At 49.9% G+C, this 20,362-nt stretch overlaps 2 protein-coding genes across 2 annotated transcripts in view; both read left to right on the top strand.

Moving 5' to 3' along the window:
- Nucleotides 1–20,362, top strand: part of LOC8052641 (histone-lysine N-methyltransferase 2D-like) — an 89,031-nt gene that overhangs the window by 46,189 nt on the left and 22,480 nt on the right. The window lies entirely within an intron of this gene.
- LOC120846816 (stomatin-like) lies at nt 11,973–12,878 on the top strand. The gene has a single exon (XM_040218696.1). It carries the CDS (start codon nt 11,973–11,975, stop codon nt 12,876–12,878), a length of 906 nt encoding a protein of 301 aa, XP_040074630.1.

Raw genomic sequence — 20,362 nt, 5'->3', positions numbered from 1 at the left:
ATATTTCTTGCCGGGGCTGTCGTTTTCTCAGCAGCGGCCAAGCGGGGACGTTTATGTCCGAGGGTGGAGCGGGAATCGGTTGTCAGGTCCGCATGTGATAAGCAGCATAAAAACAAGTTTGTCCTTTGCGTGGCGGGGGGTGGGAGGAGGGGGGAGGTCTACAGTAGTCCCCTGACTTGTAAAAAAGTTTACATCGGCCAGACCGGTCGCTGCATTAATGATAGATTACGTGAACACGCGTGTTCGATTAGGGAATCTCCGTCAGGGAATCTGGCAGTTCACTGCGACGGATGTGGTTGCCCTCCGGTTTCTGAAGATACCACGGTCTTGGGAAGACACGGTCACCAACGAACAGCGGAGATAACTGAGGCCTTTTACATTTCCAAGTTCAAAGACAACTCTGTCAGCGCGCCTTCGATAGATCTTTATGATTGTGATCAGTTGGCGTTTTTGAGGGGCTTTAACTTGAGACGATCATGTGAAGGTCATGTGTCGTGACGTAATTCTTGTTTGGTGTGACCACACCGTTGGGCGTTCCTTTCAAAATAAACAGTTGATAGTCAGCGCTCCGTCTGTGTGCATCTACTCTGTCCTGTGTCCTTGTTCACGCTGTTTTACCCATAAACATGCTTCACCAACTAGCCCAAATTTCAACAGTAGTACCATCGCGCGGGTGCTGCACTTGTTTCAGGCTTGTCTGTGTCGGTTCTTTCTGTTTGTCGCTGTAGTGGGACTCGGTCATTACAGTTCTAACGTATTTTGTCAAATCTTTCCGAGTCAAAGTCAGCTTCGTTGTATGAATGCTTGTTCACTGAGAATTTATTGCTATAAATGCTTCCAGCCTTCCACTGTGGGAGGCCAATTTGGCCGACCCATTGAAATCGCGATTTTGCACCAGGAGCTTTCACTCAATGTAGTACTTCGAGTAGTACTGTAGTAATAATCTTTTGGGAATGTTTAGAGGGCCGGAAGTTAGTCAGCCTCAACGGTCGACTGGTCTCTCAGCTGTAGAGGAAACATTAGCCAGTGAAGTACAACCTGGATCCCGAGGTCTTTAACGTGAACCTGTGGGTCTTAACCTGCACCACGCAGTAGTGATACACGACCGCACGCCGGCACGATGCTCATCCAGATCGAAACGGGCGAAGATGGGGGTGGAACTCAGGATCCCTGGGTTCTGCAGCGCCAGCTTTCGTTCCACGTGCTCCCAGCTGCGGTGCGTTACCCCACTGGGCCACCGGTCCCCCTAAAGGCCTGTCCAAGCAGGATACTACAAAAATCGTGAGGCGATACGACTCCGACATAAATCGTGCTCCACTCCACTTCACGATAAGGAAAGAGGGACATTTAAGACAAACAGACAAGACAGGCTTTCGGCTTTTTTTTTTTTTTTTTTTTTTTTTTTGCCGAAGTTCCTTTTGTCAAAGGTCGCCCGGGCCTGTCACGGGGACCTTGAACATGTTATCACGTGGGTACACAGCCGCTACCAAGCTCTGTTAACTGTCTGTCAAACGCTCAACGCCTCCGCTGCTCTTCAGGTCCCGGAAACGGGAAAGGGAAGGGCTGTGTTCAAAATTTTACCAAAGTACATTCGAGCTATACTCCGGCGGGTCGTGTCACGTAATTAACACAGATAGAACGACGCTGGAAGTGCTCCAAAATTTACTCAATCTTACTCCGAGGTAAGGATTTTGTACCTTCGTGTTCGAACACCTACTCGCAGGTGTTCGAACGCAAAGGTACAAAATCCTTACCCTGGAGTGAGATCGAGTACATTTTGGAGCACAGCCGAGGATTCGAAGGCCCGGCAGAACAGGTGGTCAGCATAGGCAGGTGCCGTGTGACATCAAGTCTAACGAGAACCGAGGTCACCGAAAAGCGAAGGAAGCGAGGAGGAAAATTGTGATGTTGGATCAGAGGTGTTCAGACAGACATCGGACTGCCGGACGCTTCAACTTCCACGATTTTTGATGGAGTCGTGTCGCTTCACGGTTTTTGCAGTATCTTGTTTGGACAGGCACTAAAGGCCGATTAACACGACGGACCAAATCGCGATTTTCGTCCGCGGACCGTCTACCACGTGAGCGGCACGCCACCGTTCCTCGTCCGCGGACGCGTGGACTGATAAAGTCGAGCGCCTTTTCACTTGCGAATTAGGCGAGAGATTGACTTGAAAAGCGTTTAGTCTGGCAACGGCACAATATTTTATTGGTTTTGTTTTATTATTAATATTATTATTATTATTATTATTATTATTATTATTATTATTATTATTATTATTATTATTATTATTATTATTATTATTATAACAGAAGTGGCGTATCGTTGTGTTTTGTGCTTTCGATGGTTCATTTTGATGCGCGATTCTTGGTTCTACGTGTGAAAGAAACTGCAGAAACTTTGTCCGGCTGACGCGACGGAGGTTCCGGTACTCCTCCGGGTCCGTGTCAAGAAGCTCCCGTCAAAACTCGTCTGGCACGCCGCGATAATTCTTGCACGTCCAATCAGGCTTTCACAGATCAAGACCTTTCTTGTGGCTGTGCTGTACTCGAGTGTTGTCCACGAGTGCGGAGTGCGTGAAGGCATCTCGAAACGCCCCACCGCGAGCCCAGAACTTATTCGCTTCTAAGCCGAACCCTTATCGAAAGGGACTATGTCTGTGTCACTGTCATGCCTTGGGTTAGTGAAGCTAGGGACGCTTTGTGCGATGCCTATCACATTTTTTGTCTCGATCTGTACGTAACAGCGGCGTCCACGTCGATTTCTTTCTTGGACAGCGGTGCCACGGTGCGATGTTGGAGTTTCGCGGAACTGCGCGCCGGTGGCGAACAGGTCGGTCCGTCCTCGCTGGCATCTGCTTGTTGGCTCTCTCGTGTGGATGCGTTTGAGAGACGGACGAACCGCGCACATGTTGTCACGTGCTCAATCCGTCCGCGGGTCAGTCCGTTGTGTGAATCGGCCAGGGGTATTCACACGAGGGAGTAATCCCGGAAATTTCTCCCCGGCGCGCGCGCATCACGAGACGAAAACGCGAGGTTTTTGCCCATCGCAAAGCCTGACGTTTTCGTCGCGGGATGCGCGTGCCGTGGAGAAATTCCCGGGATTTCTCTCTCATGTGAATACCCAATGCACTGAGCGCGAACTGGAAGGAACGCGCTCTGCACAATCAAGGACACAGAAACAGCCCAGCAACCGCAGTAAGACCGGCCTGAAGGTGCCGCGTCAATGACCGCTTCCCAGAACGAGAGCAAAATCCAGGTATAATAGGCGCTCTGCGGCGAACGACAGTTGCAGAACGTCGTTTGGCCGGATGTGATTAATCGAAGCGTATTCGCAACGACTCGGCGTGCGCCCGCTTACCGCGAGCGACAGCGGGTGCATCGGCAACGCCCTCTGGAGGCGAGCTCTCGCGTCGCCGCCATGTTCGAGCAACCCGCCATTAGACACAGATGGTCGCGCATCGGACTCGGCGACCGTGTTTGTCCGTTTGCGGCAGCGCCTCGGAACCAGTTTTTCGCGATCGTTGCGGAGAACCGCACGAAGGTCCACGAACGTCCCGCAGGAAGAAACTGCTTGCCCGCGCATCGCATTTTCTTTGTCTTCGCGACAGACGTACACGTGCGCTGTACTTGGCCGTGCCTTTTTCGCGGTGCTCTGCGCAGAGGCTGTTGTTGTGACTTCGTCACAGACGCATAAAAACGTGAGCGTCTGATTGGTCCAGGCGGTAAAAGCAGACGCACAAAGCGCCGTTTGATTGGCCCTATTGGATGGTGTACCCTCAGTTACAGCTCTCCATGCCTTTCTCGCGGTGCTAGGAAAAGTCGAATTGCTGCGCAAGGACTGCAGTTCGTTTATTACGGGTCAGACGAATTTTATCGGGAAAACAATAGCCTATGTCGTGTATCATCATAGTGTAATGAAAACAGCACGATGAATTACCTCCAAAAAACACAATACGTGCGATATACATAGAAAAATATATTGCTCTTTGACAGCGAGCTTGAGGGTGTTAAGCTTACTAAAGGTTGCAGCTAAAAGTAGCCTGGAAGTGATTATCACGACCGATCTAAAATGAAATAAACGTGTGGACTTCATAAAATAAAATATATAGACATTTTCCACAGGGGCGCCGCCATCTTGAATTGTCGTCACTTCCAGTATGTGGAGTCGGTGGCCGAGTGGGTTAGTGCACACCAGCTCGGAGCACGTGGAGCGAAAGCTCGTGCTGCAGAACCCAGGGATCCTGGGCTCAATCCCCACCCCTGCCCGTTTCAATCTGGATGAGCATCGTACCGGCGTGCGGTCGTGTATAAGACGCTTTGCAGCAGCTGTGCATGGGCGCCGCCATAACTGACCTTCAGTTTTTGTTCCCCCTTATTACGTTTACTTCACTTCATTATTACCATAGCAGGCCAGGTTGTCGACATCTTAGATTTTATTCTCTCCTGCTCCCCAGCATTGCCCTTTGAGGAGGATCGTCCACACCAATTTCAGTGGCTTGGTATCTCGGTAAAACAAGAGAAGGTCAGCAATGGCGGCTGTATTCTGGCGCATGTGTAAAGCGTCAATACTGCGTGGTGCACGTTAAAGACCCCAGGCGAGCGGTTGTACCGCATTGGCAAAATTCCTAATCTACAGCAAGTGACTCGTCACAACTTTGAAATGGCTGAACAACTTCACGCTGTATAAATATCCACACAACACCAATTATTTTGAAGTCGTAGAACTGAAATATGCTCACCTGCTGCGAGTCCAGTACGAACCCTTCGCAAAACGTCCTCGATAGATATAAACTGTAATAAGGTTGATAGCTGGGGTAGTTGGTAATCGTTCTACATAATGGCAGAAGTTATTTCATTATGTAGATCGATAGAGATCGTTCATTGACGTGGATGGCAAGTTTACTGTTGGAGTGACAAGTCTTGCGACCTCTTCGTTGCTGACAATTCCTTCTGAATTTCATGGCCGTCTTTCTTTTCCTCTTTGAACCGAAACTAAACAGCAACCCATTGAGGGCACAAATAAATATTCCTAATATCATGGCAACCGATTTAAATGCAGATGCGCCTCGTCCGCAACTAAAAAATGTACCCCCCCCTCCCCCCCTCCCCCCCCCCCCCCCCCCCCCGCAATATGCGGTTCCTAATGGCATAATGATGATAGCTGGCAAGAATTTTGCAAATGGCCACCCAAGCGCAAAGCTGCGCGCACGAGCACAAAAAAAAAAAAAAACGAAAAAGAAAGCCCTGCGAATAAAAAAAGGTTTTTCGTTTGGGGGCTTTTACAGCGGAGCTGTGGTGTAGGGCTAGGTTCCCCAGAATCGTGTCCGTGTATGTTGACACAAACCTACCTGGACAGCTACTGCCATCTATAAGCGACGGCGGCAAGCACAGAACTAGTATGGTTTCCGCCGTCGCTCTTAGATGGCGGCAACCTTTCCAGTTATAATAGAAGAACGGATAGTTGGGCGCGTTGGTGGGAATTCATCGTAGGAAACAGCGCGAAAAACAAACGACGACGAAGAAGAAGCACACAGTGTATTGAGTGCAGCTCCGCTGGTCTTCCTTCTTCGCGAAAGTAAAAAGGCTAAACGTTTTTTTTTTTTTGTTTTTTTTTAGTATACTGAATCAGGAAAGCATTTATTTAGTTTGTGATACCTTGGGATAAGATACTTAAATGCCGGATTCGGCACATTGATACTTTAGACCCATGTTGTTGTAAAAAAAACTATCTCCAAACTCCGGTCTAAAAACATGCTTTTCGTGCAAGGCTCGTCAAATTATGAGGCGCTGGAGAAATGCAGCCTTCTGCGTTAAGTCCTTATTTCGAACTCTTTTTGTTCGCCTTCCGCCCATTGAAAAGCTTGCGGGAAGGGCCTTAGAACGCACCTGGTATCGCTACGCCGCAGCGTTCTTCCGCATCAAAAAGTTCGTCTGCTTTCCTCGCCGTCACCATGGCAACGAACGCCGAATGAATAGAAGCACGCACGGTACCGCCGCGTGAAGCCAGCAACAGCTGACGCCATTTTACGAACGCCGTCTGCTAGCCACATCCGAACGCGGTGTGTCAGATCAACCGCCTCCGCCGGTGCGCCCCTAGCAAAGACGACGAAGCTGAGACACGCCGACGGCGATCGAGCAAGCAACAACACCGCGGGACGACTGCAACGGCGGCATTTATTCGGATCAAAGGCCGCCTTCGCCGGTGCGCCGCTAGCAAAGACGACGAAGCTGAGGCACGCCGACGGCGAATGGGCGAGCAACAGCACCGCGGGACGACTGCAACTGCGGCATTTATTTTGATCACAGGCGCGAAATAAGCAAGAACAATTTTTATTTGAATCATAACACCCGATATCCAAGTTGGGGACCACATACCTTTGCTGGGTCTTTCCTGTGAACTTTTTACAGAGACACGGCGTGCCGCATTCAAAACACAGCTCCGTTTGCAAAATATGGGGGCCCTGAAAAGGACCGTTTAGACCGCGACCAGAACCTATAACTGACGTAACGAGCACTTGACGAGCGGTTGGCGCATAAGTCGTCTTTATGCATGCAGGCGGGTGACGGGCTCAGCGCAGCGGATCCCTCGAAGTCACCGGGGCCGTCAGAATCCTCGCCCTGTCTGCGTCGGGGCTCTAGATTTTGGCGGCCGCGGCGACGAACGACTGGAATCTATCAGTGTTTCCGCGCGCCTTGTCTCTCCTCCAAAACATGAACTTTGCAAGGTGACCAGTGAAATGGTGGCTCTCGCGCCGTCCAGATGGAAGAGAGTTTTTGACGTGGGCCCAGGTGCAATCCACCGTATTGGTGTGCGCACCACTGTTCGCGTCGACAAAGTTAAGCTTATGGTTGACGGTGAGGTGCGTGAAGCGAGCGTCATCTGCAAGCTTGCGATAGCCAGCCCAACAGTCAGTAATTATTCTTGTTCCAGGGTGGACCAACTCGGCTATTAGCCCTTGCAGGGTTTTAGCGTCACGGGTCTCCACGGGAACAAGAAAGCAGCACCCGCTGCAACGCGCCACACCGCCGAAAACCCACTGGCCAGGCCTTAAATACCCGCGATGGTACTTGTGCCGACCGAACATACTCTCGTCTGGTTCTACAGTCACGCCGTCGCCACCAATCATGTCTGAATGCTTAAAGACGGTATTTAGCACAACCTCCCGACAAAGGCTCGCCCAATCAGTTATTGTCTTACTTGCGATATCAGCCTCCCGCTGAATGACGGCGCACGGTAGGTTCTGGCATCCGGAGGATGATTTTCATGAGTTGGAGAAGCGTCAGGTGGGTGCGATCCTTCGAAAAGGGAACCGCTTCGTATCGAGACTTCGCCCCGGCACTGAACTTTGACCGACTTCCTCTTGGGCACCTCACGAATCATCCACACACCGCACCCCCCCCCCCCCCCCCTTTCCCCCCCGTGTAGCCATCCGCAGATCTAGCGCGGACTTGCAGCTTGTCATCGCAGCTTCGCACTCTGGACACGCACGAAAACCCAGGAGCCAGGAGCAGGCCAACGCGCTAAAGCAAATTAATTGCTTCAAGAGGGTCTTTCATGGCGCCAAGAAGACGGCACAAGTTGAACACCATGGCACTGCGATGCTCGCCTCTGGAAGAACAAAGCACAAAGCGCCGAGGGGGAACTGCGCGCTTCTTTGCATTTATTATATTTATTTCATCCGCCATTTTATACCTCGTGACACAATTCTAACAAACTCATTGGTTGATCGGTCGGACCACACCATCGCGTGACAAAAAAAAAAAAAAAAAAAAAAAAAAAAAACGCCAAACGTATGTTTACGGACGGCATCGTCACGGAGAAGGGAGCAGTCGAACCCAACAACAAAATGAAGTAACAAAGTAAATAAAAATAAAAAAAATAAGAAGGGAGCCGTTGGAGTTTCGGACGGCGTCTTCTTTGATGAGAGGAGCTGCTCTGGCCAGAGCGGCCAGAGCAGCCGTGCTGCTCTGGTTGCTCGGAATATTCCTTTTTTATTATTTTTCTTACTCTACTGGGTGCCACGACCCTTATTTGAAGCTGATTTGTTAAAATAATAACAAACAACGCGTTGGAACGGAGGAGGTAGAGAGTCTTGGCGTCAGAATTTGACGTGGTAGAAAAGAAAAGAAAATAACGAATGCACAATACATACCGTATGCCAAGACCGTTATACTCCGCACTTGGCGAGGCCTTATGACGCAGCCGGCGACCGTAAGGCTATTTATTTTGTTTCTTTAGATTTGTTATCGTGACGACTACTCCAGTGTGCCTCGGAGTCTCCAGCGGAGATCGGGCATGCTGGTTTTAGTAATTATTATTGTCGTTTTGAAGGGCACTCTTTCTATGCTGCTTCGTTCCTGACGCCATAAAAATATTATTTCTGTTTAGATTATAGGCGCGAAAAATCCACACTGACTGAGGCCTGAGTAACAACTCTGCATTACTCAGGCTCTAGCCCGTGTGGATTTTCCCGCCTACAATCTAAAAAGAAAGAATGGCATAAACACACATCAGACGCGCACGCACTCAAAGTTGGTCCAGAAGTCCAGTGTCCCCGACGTGTTTTTATATCGCTTTCAAAACGATACACTGACACCGCCAAGTGTTCCCCGCCCAGGAATTCGGTGACATTAAATAGTCTACTTTTTGTATCCCTTACTCCCTCCCTGTCTTGCGGCGCATTTTCTCAAAAGTGGTCTATGGTCCAGCAGTTGCAGCGTTGTTCTCGTGTCTTCTCGTTGGGTGTTGTATTTCACGCATGCACACAAAAGATGCTAATAATGAAGCTAAATAATCGTACTTATCAATTATTGGACTAATTTTATTGGACTAATTGTATCCACAAACCAATCCGACCATGAACTAAACTTTTTTTTTGTTTTTGTTTATACGTGGTGCAAAGTAATCCCGCCCCATATTTTTATGGCGTCAGAAACGAAGCAGCGTACGAAGAGTGCCCTTCAAACGACAATAATAATAATTATTAAAAACTGCCGGATCTCCGCTGGAGACTCCGAGGCACAGTGGAGTAGTCGTCACGATAAAAAATCTAAAGAAACAAAATAAATAGCCTTACGGTCGTCGGCTGCGTCATAAGGCCTCGCCAAGTGCGGAGTATAACGGTCTTGGCATACGGTATGTATTGTGCATTCGTTATTTTCTTTTCTTTTCTACCACGTCAAATTCTGACGCCAAGACTCTCTACCTCCTCCGTTCCAACGCGTTGTTTGTTATTAATTTAACACATCAGCTTCAAATAAGGGTCGTGGCACCCTGTAGAGTAAGAAAAAGAACAAAAAGGAATATTCCGAGCAGCCAGAGCAGCACGGCTGCTCTGGCCAGAGCAGCTCCTCTCATCAAAGAAGACGCCGTCCGAAACTCCAACGGCTCCCTTCTTATTTTTTTTTATTTTTATTTACTTTGTTACTTCATTTTGTTGTTGGGTTCGACTGCTCCCTTCTCCGTGACGATGCCGTCCGTAGACATACGTTTGGCTTTTTTTTTTTTTTTTTTTTTTTTTTTTTCTGTCACGCGATGGTGTGGTCCGACCGATCAACCAATGAGTTTGTTAGAATTGTGTCACGAGGTATAAAATGGCGGATGAAATAAATATAATAAATGCAAAGAAGCGCGCAGTTCCCCCTCGGCGCTTTGTTCTTCCAGAGGCGAGCATCGCAGTGCCATGGTGTTCAACTTGTGCCGTCTTCTTGGCGCCATGAAAGACCCTCTTGAAGCAATTAATTTGCTTTAGCGCGTTGGCCTGCTCCTGGCTCCTGGGTTTTCGTGCGTGTCCAGAGTGCGAAGCTGCGATGACAAGCTGCAAGTCCGCGCTAGATCTGCGGATGGCTACACGGGGGGGAAGGGGGGGGGGGGGGGGGGGGGGGTGCGGTGTGTGGATGATTCGTGAGGTGCCCAAGAGGAAGTCGGTCAAAGTTCAGTGCCGGGGCGAAGTCTCGATACGAAGCGGTTCCCTTTTCGAAGGATCGCACGCACCTGACGCTTCTCCAACTCATGAAAATCATCCTCCGGATGCCAGAACCTACCGTGCGCCGTCATTCAGCGGGAGGCTGATATCGCAAGTAAGACAATAACTGATTGGGCGAGCCTTTGTCGGGAGGTTGTGCTAAATACCGTCTTTAAGCATTCAGACATGATTGGTGGCGACGGCGTGACTGTAGAACCAGACGAGAGTATGTTCGGTCGGCACAAGTACCATCGCGGGTATTTAAGGCCTGGCCAGTGGGTTTTCGGCGGTGTGGCGCGCTGCAGCGGGTGCTGCTTTCTTGTTCCCGTGGAGACCCGTGACGCTAAAACCCTGCAAGGGCTAATAGCCGAGTTGGTCCACCCTGGAACAAGAATAATTACTGACTGTTGGGCTGGCTATCGCAAGCTTGCAGATGACGCTCGCTTCACGCACCTCACCGTCAACCATAAGCTTAACTTTGTCGACGCGAACACTGGTGCGCACACCAATACGGTGGATTGCACCTGGGCCCACGTCAAAAACTCTCTTCCATCTGGACGGCGCGAGAGCCACCATTTCACTGGTCACCTTGCAAAGTTCATGTTTTGGAGGAGAGACAAGGCGCGCGGAAACACTGATAGATTCCAGTCGTTCGTCGCCGCGGCCGCCAAAATCTAGAGCCCCGACGCAGACAGGGCGAGGATTCTGACGGCCCCGGTGATTTCGAGGGATCCGCTGCGCTGAGCCCGTCACCCGTCTGCGTGCATAAAGACGACTTATGCGCCAACCGCTTGTCAAGTGCTCGTTATGTCAGTTATAGGTTCTGGCAGCGGTCTAAACGGCCCTCCTGAGCAAATAAAACATTACATTACATTACATTTTCAGGGCCCCATATTTTGCAAACGGAGCTGTTTTTTGAATGCCGCACCCCGTGTCTCTGTAAAAAGTTCACAGGAAAGACCCAGCAAAGGTATGTGGTCCCCAACTTGGATATCGGGTGTTATGATTCAAATAAAAATTGTTCTTGCTTATTTCGCGCCTGTGATCAAAATAAATGCCGCCGTTGCAGTCGTCCCGCGGTGCTGTTGCTCGCCCATTCGCCGTCGGCGTGCCTCAGCTTCGTCGTCTTTGCTAGCGGCGCACCGGCGAAGGCGGCCTTTGATCCGAATAAATGCCGCCGTTGCAGTCGTCCCGTGGTGTTGTTGCTTGCTCGATCGCCGTCGGCGTGCCTCAGCTTCGTCGTCTTTGCTAGCGGCGCACCGGCGGAGGCGGTTGATCTGACACACCGCGTTCGGCTTTGGCTAGCAGACGGCGTTCGTAAAATGGCGTCAGCTGTTGCTAGCTTCACGCGGCGGTACCGTGCGTGCTTCTATTCATTCGGCGTTCGTTGCCATGGTGACGGCGAGGAAAGCAGACGAACTTTTTGATGCGGAAGAACGCTGCGGCGCAGCGATACCAGGTGCGTTCTAAGGCCCTTCCCGCATGCTTTTCAATGGGCGGAAGGCGAACAAAAAGAGTTCGAAATAAGGACTTAACGCAGAAGGCTGCATTTCTCCAGCGCCTCATAATTTGACGAGCCTTGCACGAAAAGCATGTTTTTAGACCGGAGTTTGGAGATAGTTTTTTTTACAACAACATGGGTCTAAAGTATCAATGTGCCCCGGATTCATCGCCAGGGGGCCACATTGGACGTATTCGGTTGCATACGAAAAACACGGTGAGCTCAGGCTCCCACCGGACCACAAGTCTTTAGACGTAACTTTATCATACGTTACTTTCTTTGTTTCGGTGTTATTCAGAACGCAGCCATGACAGCAGGCACAATAACGCAAACTATTCTGCACGCTGGGGAAATTCAATATAAAAAAGAGGAGAAAAATAAGATGCTGTTATCCTCGCGCCGATTTTCAAATTGCGGCGGGAGAACGCAACGCCATGATCAAATAAGGTAGCAAGATCGCCGCTGAAGAGACGGTCCTCGCCGGATGCTTGAAGCGGCCAAGACATGACCGCTTTTACTAAACCCAAGCAGGATCACCCCTGTTCATATTTCGTCATAGGTCTATCAATGTTCCTTATTATAATCACGTTGCCCTTCTCGCTCCTATTTTGCATCGTGATCGCCAACGAGTATCAACGAGTTGTCATCTTCCGACTCGGCCGCCTGGTATCCGGAGGAGCCAGAGGCCCTGGCCTCTTCTTTATAATTCCTTGCGTCGACCGCTACTGCGAAATAGACCTTCGTACCATTTCGATTGACGTCCCTGCACAAGAGATTCTTTCCAGGGACTCGGTCACTGTGACAGTGGACGCAGTTATTTACTATCGCATCGTCAACCCCATCGCGTCCGTCATGAACGTCGAGGACTACTTCGTGGCCACGAACCTGCTGGCCGCCGCCATGCTCAGGAATGTGCTGGGCACTAAGAACCTTTCGGACATCTTGTCCGATAGGGAATCCATATCGCAGATGATGCAGTCAGCCCTAGACGTCGCCACGGACCCGTGGGGCGTAAAGGTAGAGCGTGTCGAGATCAAGGACGTCCGCCTTCCACACCAGATGCAGAGGGCCATGGCTGCCGAAGCCGAGGCAGTTCGGGAAGGGAGGGCCAAGGTCGTGGCTGCCGAGGGCGAAGAACGGGCCGCCCTGGCGCTCAAAGAAGCTGCCGAGATCATCGCCCAAGCTCCAGCGGCTCTCCAGCTACGGTACCTTCAGACCCTTGCGAACATCGCGACCAACCACAACTCGACCACTGTGTTCCCGTTGCCCCTTGAGATGATGCGTGGCCTTTACTACAGTCATCCGTACGGTGAGCCAAAAAATCGCCAGGGATTTAGCGCCCCCAGTGTTAGAGGTCCTGTTGTGGCACCCAGTAGCGGGCGTGGACAACGAGGCAAGCAATTGCTTTGACAACATACTCGTATTTTCCTTCCCACTGGTGTCTTTCTTTTGGTTCGAATAAAGGTATGTTTTCAATTGTTCTGAGTCCCTCAATGTCTGAGAGTTCAATATCAGCTGTGTGTCCTTTAAAGGAGCAATGAAACGATCTCTCAACTTTTTCCTTCTTAGCTTTAATCCTCAACTCAAAATAGAATTGAGAAATCACGAGGTCTTGACATGCTTGGGCACTGGTGCGATGATTGTAATCTTCCACCCTGCTTTTTAAATGCACCATGGAACTTGTCATTCGAAAGTGATGATAAGTTTTGTCACAGCACTCATTGGCCACGGACGTGAATCCAAAAGTTCGTCGACGGATGGATTGTTGACGAGCGTATATACGTCCGAGTGACGCAGTTATCGTGTCCAATGCGTGAGCTGGGGTCGGCTGATGCGCTTCGGGTGCCGGTAACGTGCTTTGGGTACCGCGGATGTATCATAGTAAAAAGGCCGAAAGCTTTTCAAAGGAAAGGATATACGAAATGGGCTGCTATATTTTCAAACGTTCGTACCAAAAAGCTGGCTTTTGACTTTCAACCTTCTTTCATTTGGCCCACTAAACGATATCTGATTGGTGAAGTCTCCATTTAAAATCAATTATCCTAGCCCAGAATTTATTTCTTGGCCCGCTTAATAAAGTCTGAATGGTCAACGTCAAATGCCGGTGGCTAGAATGACTGGCATTTGAAACTTCAACTAAGGGCTGTTGTTTTTGTTGTTACCCTAGCAGTGGCTTGAATATTGCTCCCGAAAAGCGTAGGTGTTAACGTAATATTGTGGTAGTACAGACACGTCGAAAAGACTTCGAAAGAACGTCGATGGCGTCAGGAACCACATGTCGAAGGAACGTTGAAAGTTTGAATGTCAGGTGCCTTCGACGTAATATGGAAAGGCTAATGTCTAAAATAAAGGGTGGATTTTACGCCGACATAACGTCCCATTACGGGAAATCAAGTGATAATGTTATACCAACGTTGACAACGTTGTCGAGGGGGGGGGGGGGGGGTACCAGGCGTCCCAGTCAAGTTGGGGGGGGGGGGGGGGGTGTCACCTCTGGCAACACCCGGCCACCCCCTCCCCGGTTTACTGGTTGGTTGCGATCTCGGGAAGTGAATGGGCGGGGGGGGGGGGGGGGGGGGGGGGAGAGAGGCTACGAAAGACATGAGGACTCTGGGTGCCGGATGGCCTAGCCAAGTTACTGTATGGGACGCATATTCACGACTTTAGTAAAACGAACGGCACCTAGCGGGAAAGCACTGAACCGGCAGGAACAGGTCCCTTCGGGATTTCTGCTAGTCCCTTCTGGCTTCAGTGTTTCCATGTTGCCGGTGGTTTGCGCGACAGAACAGTTCCGCCGGTGACTGTGTCGTAACCGTAGTATCACCTTGTGACCCAGGTTGCTCTGCACGCGACCTATGTCACCGCGTGAGCCAGACATTCTGCGTTTCTCAACGTTTATCAGCACCGTGGAAGGACAGTGGGCAGTCATTTCCTCGTTTCCTCGAAGAAAGTCCAGCCTCTGGAAGTTCGCTTACCCCAACACATCGCCGCAGGTTCGAAACGCGGAAGATAAAACGCGGGGGAACCAATTTTGAGTCCAATGCTTACTTGCTGCTGCCCCAGCGTTGTGCGTTGAGCTGGCTCATGGCACGGCAGGACCTTGATTCGACCGCCATATTTGTCCGATACTGGCGTCCTCTATAGGTCACTGGAGTCGCGAATACTTGGCGGTTCCTCGGATTCCGGGCATGAGGACATTGAATAGGCCTTCAGTCTTTCAACGGGTATTCGTGCTGAATTTGTAACATCAAAATACCATCCCCCGGCCCATCTTTGCTGGGCCCATCACGTCCACAAAGCCACCAGAAAAGAGAAAGATGAAACGACGATTGCCCGGACATATTTAGGCAGTTTCTCCAGTAACGGGTTCGTTTCTCCAGTAACGCACTCCTTAGATGCATAGGCGACTAACGTGTAAAACATTTTCGTTAATATTTCGAGGTATCGTTTATCAAGCTACGTTTCTCTTTACTTTTGATGAATAGCTTTCTCGTTGTAGATTAAAAACTAACTTAAACTAACTTATTCGCAATTTTTTTTTTCCTTTTTCGAGGCCTCGATTAGAAGTGCTTTAGCGAGAACGCTTCCACGGGGGTGCCCTAAAAAAGTCGCCTTGGGCATGATATGGTCTAACTTCTAACAAGATGGCTCTCACTTTCCTTGAAGTGTACTGCCGCCTTACTACGAAAACGCAGACGTCACATCCGTCCAGAACGCGACAATCCGTCGTCCATCGAAGGAAATATTTTACAAAAAATAACGGTAACGGCTTTTTGTTGCGCTTTCGGGACAGAACGAACCTCAGTAACGCGTCAATTTTTTGACGAACAAACGAGTGACCCTATTTCGTTCCTAATTATCGGTAACGGGCACAACACCGCATTTCAGGCACATGGCCCCAAGCAAGCTATTCTGCATTCGCGAAAAGGACTTCAGTCCACCGATGCCATAAGATATCAGCGTTGAATAAATTCAGATCCGATGTTCAGTGTACATGTTTTCGTACATGCACGTTTTCCCTTCCCAAAAATTGTTTTCTGCGCGCTGCCATCTTTGTCTGCTGGGCTGTGGAACGCCTTTCGAGCATGCGCTGTTGCTCTGTTGTCCGGTATATCAGACGCTGCGCATCCGTTCACAGCTCAGTGACTTAGTATTTTTCGCCCGCGTGAAACGCTCTGAATTTCGGCAAGAACCTGCCAGATGGCAAAGCCGCAGTGCTCAATGAAAAGGGGAAAACGCGGGGCAAAGATTGGTTGGGACTGCTGCTTCATCGTTTGGACTCGTGTCCTAACGATGTTTAGCACGAGTTTCTGCCCAGAGATGACGCGGTACCCGTGACCAATACGTGACCCACGTTTGTTTCTTTTATGGAAAGCCCAAGATCTACATAGGAGGTGTTGCCTCGGTTCTGTCCACGCGGAAGCGAGATAATTGGGGGTTTCACAATTGGGGGCTTCCGGTTTCCCAAACAGATCGGGGCGCCGCACTGCGCTTGCTCTGTGCTACACCTTAAGCTACTGGGGCCCCACGCGTTGGGACGCCCTATTCGAAAACTTCCGCGCTGCAGTGGCGGGACGGCGGCTTGTGAAGCGACGGAAGGATAGAAATGCTCACAGTGCGGTGGAAGCTACGCTTTCGCCGGAGCAATCAACATCCTCTTCATCGCGTGACACCCCTCGATGCATTTTCGTTTGCGCGCTAGTGTGATCACGTGACAAAGGATAGACGCGTCCAACGAGCACCTACAACTTCCGCCGCACTGTCAGCTCAGGGGTAAAGGGAGAACAGGGGTGATGCCTCCCGCTCGTGTTTCCTGCCGGCCGGGAAAATCCCTTGACCGTGGCCCGCTGCTGCCTAACCAACTTCTCACGCCCCGTGGACGATAAATTAGGGCTCCCGTCTCGGCCACCACGGGCGGATCTGCGAGGAGCGCTGGTAGCTCTCCCGTGCAATGTTTGCCGTGCAAGTGGAGATACGAGGAACGCTCTGGCGAGAGCGGTTCAGCGATTTCGCGGACACAGTATACAAGAAGACACGTGCACGTTACCGTCCAAAAAGTAACTAAACACCGTTACTGTTTACTCACTCAAGAAGTAACTAAAACGTTACTCGTATTTTAGATTCGAAAGGAACGAGCTACCTACTTGTGCTCAAAAGTAAAGGGGTTACTTTCTCGTTACGCTGATTTTGTCGTAGTTTTTCTGTTTTTTTTTTACGTACTATCAACCATTCGATGTCACTGTCGATAAGAATGCTTCGCTTCTTAAACCCATTCACAGGAATAGTGCTGGTAGTGATATATGTGAATATGCTGTCATACTTTCTGATCCTTTTTTTAATGTCTCTATGGCGCTTACTTTTCATAAAAGTCACAGTCGCCAGCTGGGGTAAAAACCAAATTGGGTAATGTGGAGTGTACAGGTTGTCCTCCAGGTGTAACTGAGTACCATTATTCGCTACTCCCTAAAAAATACCGAAAATGCGTTACATGTTCTCCTTTTTAAAATACAAAAAAGAAAACGTAACCAGATACAAGTAACGCGTTTTCGTGACACGTTACGTAAGTACAAATATAGCTGGAAGCAGCGCCACCTTGCGCTCGAAGTACAGAAAAGAATAAAGTGCTAACAGAAGCGGGCAGGTTGAACATCTCAACCCCCCTGCAGAGATACTGTCCAAACCCCCTGCTATCTTTTTTTTTTTTTTTTTTTTTAGTTTTTTGCCAGCTACATTTTATTTTAGAACCTAATTTCCGAATAACGAACTGGTGCCTGCCACTTGGACGCTGCTGCCCTTACAGATGCTACCATGTTGATAGTGACACGTGAAACCACGAAGCGTGGGACCGCTCCCGGCATCTGGGAGAAGCGATCCCTTGCTCGCCTATAGCATAGCCGGTGTTTATGTACACCTGAACCCTGTCGTCAAAGCGAGTGTAGTGGCACGTCCGTCGGCGCAGAACGGTAGATGCTATTATCACGCTAGACACAAAAGAATTCGCCTCGCCGCACGAACCTGGAATCCGTGGTGATTGAAAAGGGCACATCTCATTTCGCACGATCATCCGCCGGTGATTATTCCTGGAGCCTGTTGACCCTCGCGTCCCTTTTTGCTCCCTCGTTCTGCTTCGTGCAACAATGGTAGGTCGTGGCGTTAACGCCGGCCACGTGGAGGGCCTAGATTTGAGATGGTCTCAACTTATGGAGAACGTTCGGGATTTAATGGCCTCCTGCGCAGATTTGCCGCAAGTGCGCATACGTTGCGTCGTCGCGCGGCAAGGAGGGAAGTATGCACTCGCATAATTGACCCTTATCAAATGTGCGCGCCATTCTAGTAGCTGCTGCGCCAATTACCCGAATCCGCCATTGTTTGGGCGCGTACTCTGAGCGTGTATTGGACACGATGGCCGCGTCAGCGTAAGGTGATGGTCCTTCATACGCTTTGTGCTCAAGAAATGACGGCCGCCAATGTTACTCAATGAGGTTTCGAAAGGGGTCTATAATACGTACATACTGTTTATTCATTTCCATTAACCCTTTACAACGTCAGCCTGCACCACGGAGAGTATCGACATGTGGTATCTGCGACGTATAGGGTCTACACCTTATAGCCAGTGCACGTGAAGACGCGTCCCTTTGCACATCGGGCTGCGTACCGAGAGGCTCTGGGTCCGGTACCTTGTGAGAGATTAGTATCCGTATGTTATTGGCTTAATTCCCTGCATGTACTTCTGCTCATCGTTTTGCCACGTGTTACCGTGCTAACCAAACCTGTTGCGCTGACATACCCTGCCATGGGGTATACACGCGGACGGGCAGACGAACTTCTAGGGGCACTGACAGGGTATTTATGCTCGCCAAGGTTTTTAGTTGTACGTGACACATGTGAGGCAACTACCCAGAAAACAGTTCGTGGCTCTAAATTCGTTTGCTCTCCTCCCAAAAACAGCCAATCGAGAATTGGCCTGTTTGAGTCGCGCTCACTCTCTTCTGCGTGTTCACGTGCAGTTTGCTATGGTTTAGACACAGCCACCAAATATATTTGAAGTCGTGGGTCATCGACGGCACACGCACAATATTAAAAACAGAAAACTAAGATGATACCCATTTTTTTTTTTTTTTGTGGCTTCTAAGAAACTGCAATTACGTTGGCTGAAAAAAAAAAAAAAGGCTTGCACAGTTACGTGTTTTTCGCCAACTCTCTCCTCCTCTCTATTTTTTCTTCCTCCCCAGTCCAGTTTCGGTTGCGGTTTCGAGCACTTACTTTTTTTTTTTTTTTTTACTTTAATAAAAATGAACGTGACGCTGTAGCAAACTATTGAGTGGGTCCGACATCATAATGAATCGCCTGGCAAAAAGTACAAAATAAATTCTGGGGGTTGTCGGTGTCCCTTTAACTCCCAAAGCATGCAGCGGTATACTTTATAAATATTTGAGAGCAAGTAGTTTTATTATGAATTCGAGAATACTGGGACCTCTATGCGTCCACGTAACGTCATGCTCCCTTACGCCTGTGCATCGCACGCGCCCTATCCTCTGCCAAGCGCCTTGAATGAATCGCGTCTATTGACTGCGTACCCTACCGCGTGCCGCGCTGCAGCCCCCACGCCGGACGGACCCATCCCCGAAGAAGCGCGCAGACCGCGAACCGTTTCCCACCAGTCTAAAAGCTCGCTTCTACGACCATGCCAAGAAGGCTTGCTCGTGAGACGCTTTCTTTTCTGTCGTCGTTGGCGGAATGGCCGCCGTCCCCTCCTTCCTAGCGTCTCGTGGGCGCGCCCGTGAAGGAGACGCCGTACCCCCAATCATCCCTGAGCTGACAGTGTGGTGGAAGCTATACACGCACTCGTCGCACCAATGAAACGTTCGTGCCTGACCCTGCTCTATGCGCCTGGGGCAGGAGCTTGATCACATGACAAAATGTGGACGTATTACTGGTCCAACGAGCACGTAGCTTCCACCGGACCGTCGGCTTAGGGGGGAACGCAACAGCACTGTATTCCGGATTCTCCCGGGTCTTGACAAACGTCACGGCGCCCAGTGGGACTGCCTCCCTTAACGACCCGTCGCTGGCTTTATTGTCTCCTGGGCGGAAGACGCGGAAGTCAGCTGGGTGACCAGCGCAGTCCTTTTGGGGGAGGGAACTAGCGCTTGGTGCGGCGGGTTGCTGCGAACTCGTGAAGAGTGATAGATTTGAGAGAGAAAGGGAGTAGTTGAGAGGCTCGACGGCGAATTGTATCCTAAAACGGGCCATCGGTGGTTGCGGGGTAACTGCTTTCTGATGGAGGACAGTCGTCGCGCGGAGCTGGGAACGCCCGAAGAACGGTCTGCTCCATCGGATACGTGTAAATCGAACGAGACTTTGATTCAGAGGTTGCGAACCGATCTCTGTATTCGAAACTTTCACGTCCTATAGGGGGCGCACTGGTTCCTGTAAAAATGGCTGACCTCTGGATGATTGTCGTGCAACAGCAGTGCGAAATAGGGTCTGCGACGCCTAAGTAATTTTAATTTTGTGTAATACGATCGATATGAGAGCCTTACCTCACACTTCCACGCCAGGAAGGTGTAAGCAAGCACCTTTCTTCTGAAACCGATCATTTAGGAGCTAGGGAGCCCGATTCCAACACTGAGGTATCCCCATCGCTGAAAGTTGCGAATGCCTCATGTGTGGTCTGTGTGGGACCAACAGATAAAGTATACAGTAACTACCGAGGTTGAGTTCTGAGACTGCGTTATTGATGCAGGAGGCATGAACGCTCCTACGTAATAAACGGAATATAATACTCGAGGTGTTAATAATTCTTAATAAAATTAACTCGGTTTAGTAATACATTTAATATTACAGTGACCCAAACAGCAATAGGATGTTTGTTAAAGAGCCACTAAATTTTC

Source organism: Ixodes scapularis, unplaced genomic scaffold (assembly GCF_016920785.2).
Source record: "Ixodes scapularis isolate PalLabHiFi unplaced genomic scaffold, ASM1692078v2 PGA_scaffold5__190_contigs__length_132052651, whole genome shotgun sequence".
Classification (NCBI taxonomy): Eukaryota; Metazoa; Arthropoda; class Arachnida; order Ixodida; family Ixodidae; genus Ixodes; species Ixodes scapularis.
Note: the sequence above shows the minus strand (reverse complement) of the source record. Positions and strands in the feature narration are given on the sequence as shown.

What these genes read in the sequence shown, in the direction of transcription:
- LOC120846816 (XM_040218696.1), top strand. Translation starts at nt 11,973, where the DNA reads ATGACCGCTTTTACTAAACCCAAGCAGGATCACCCCTGTTCATATTTC.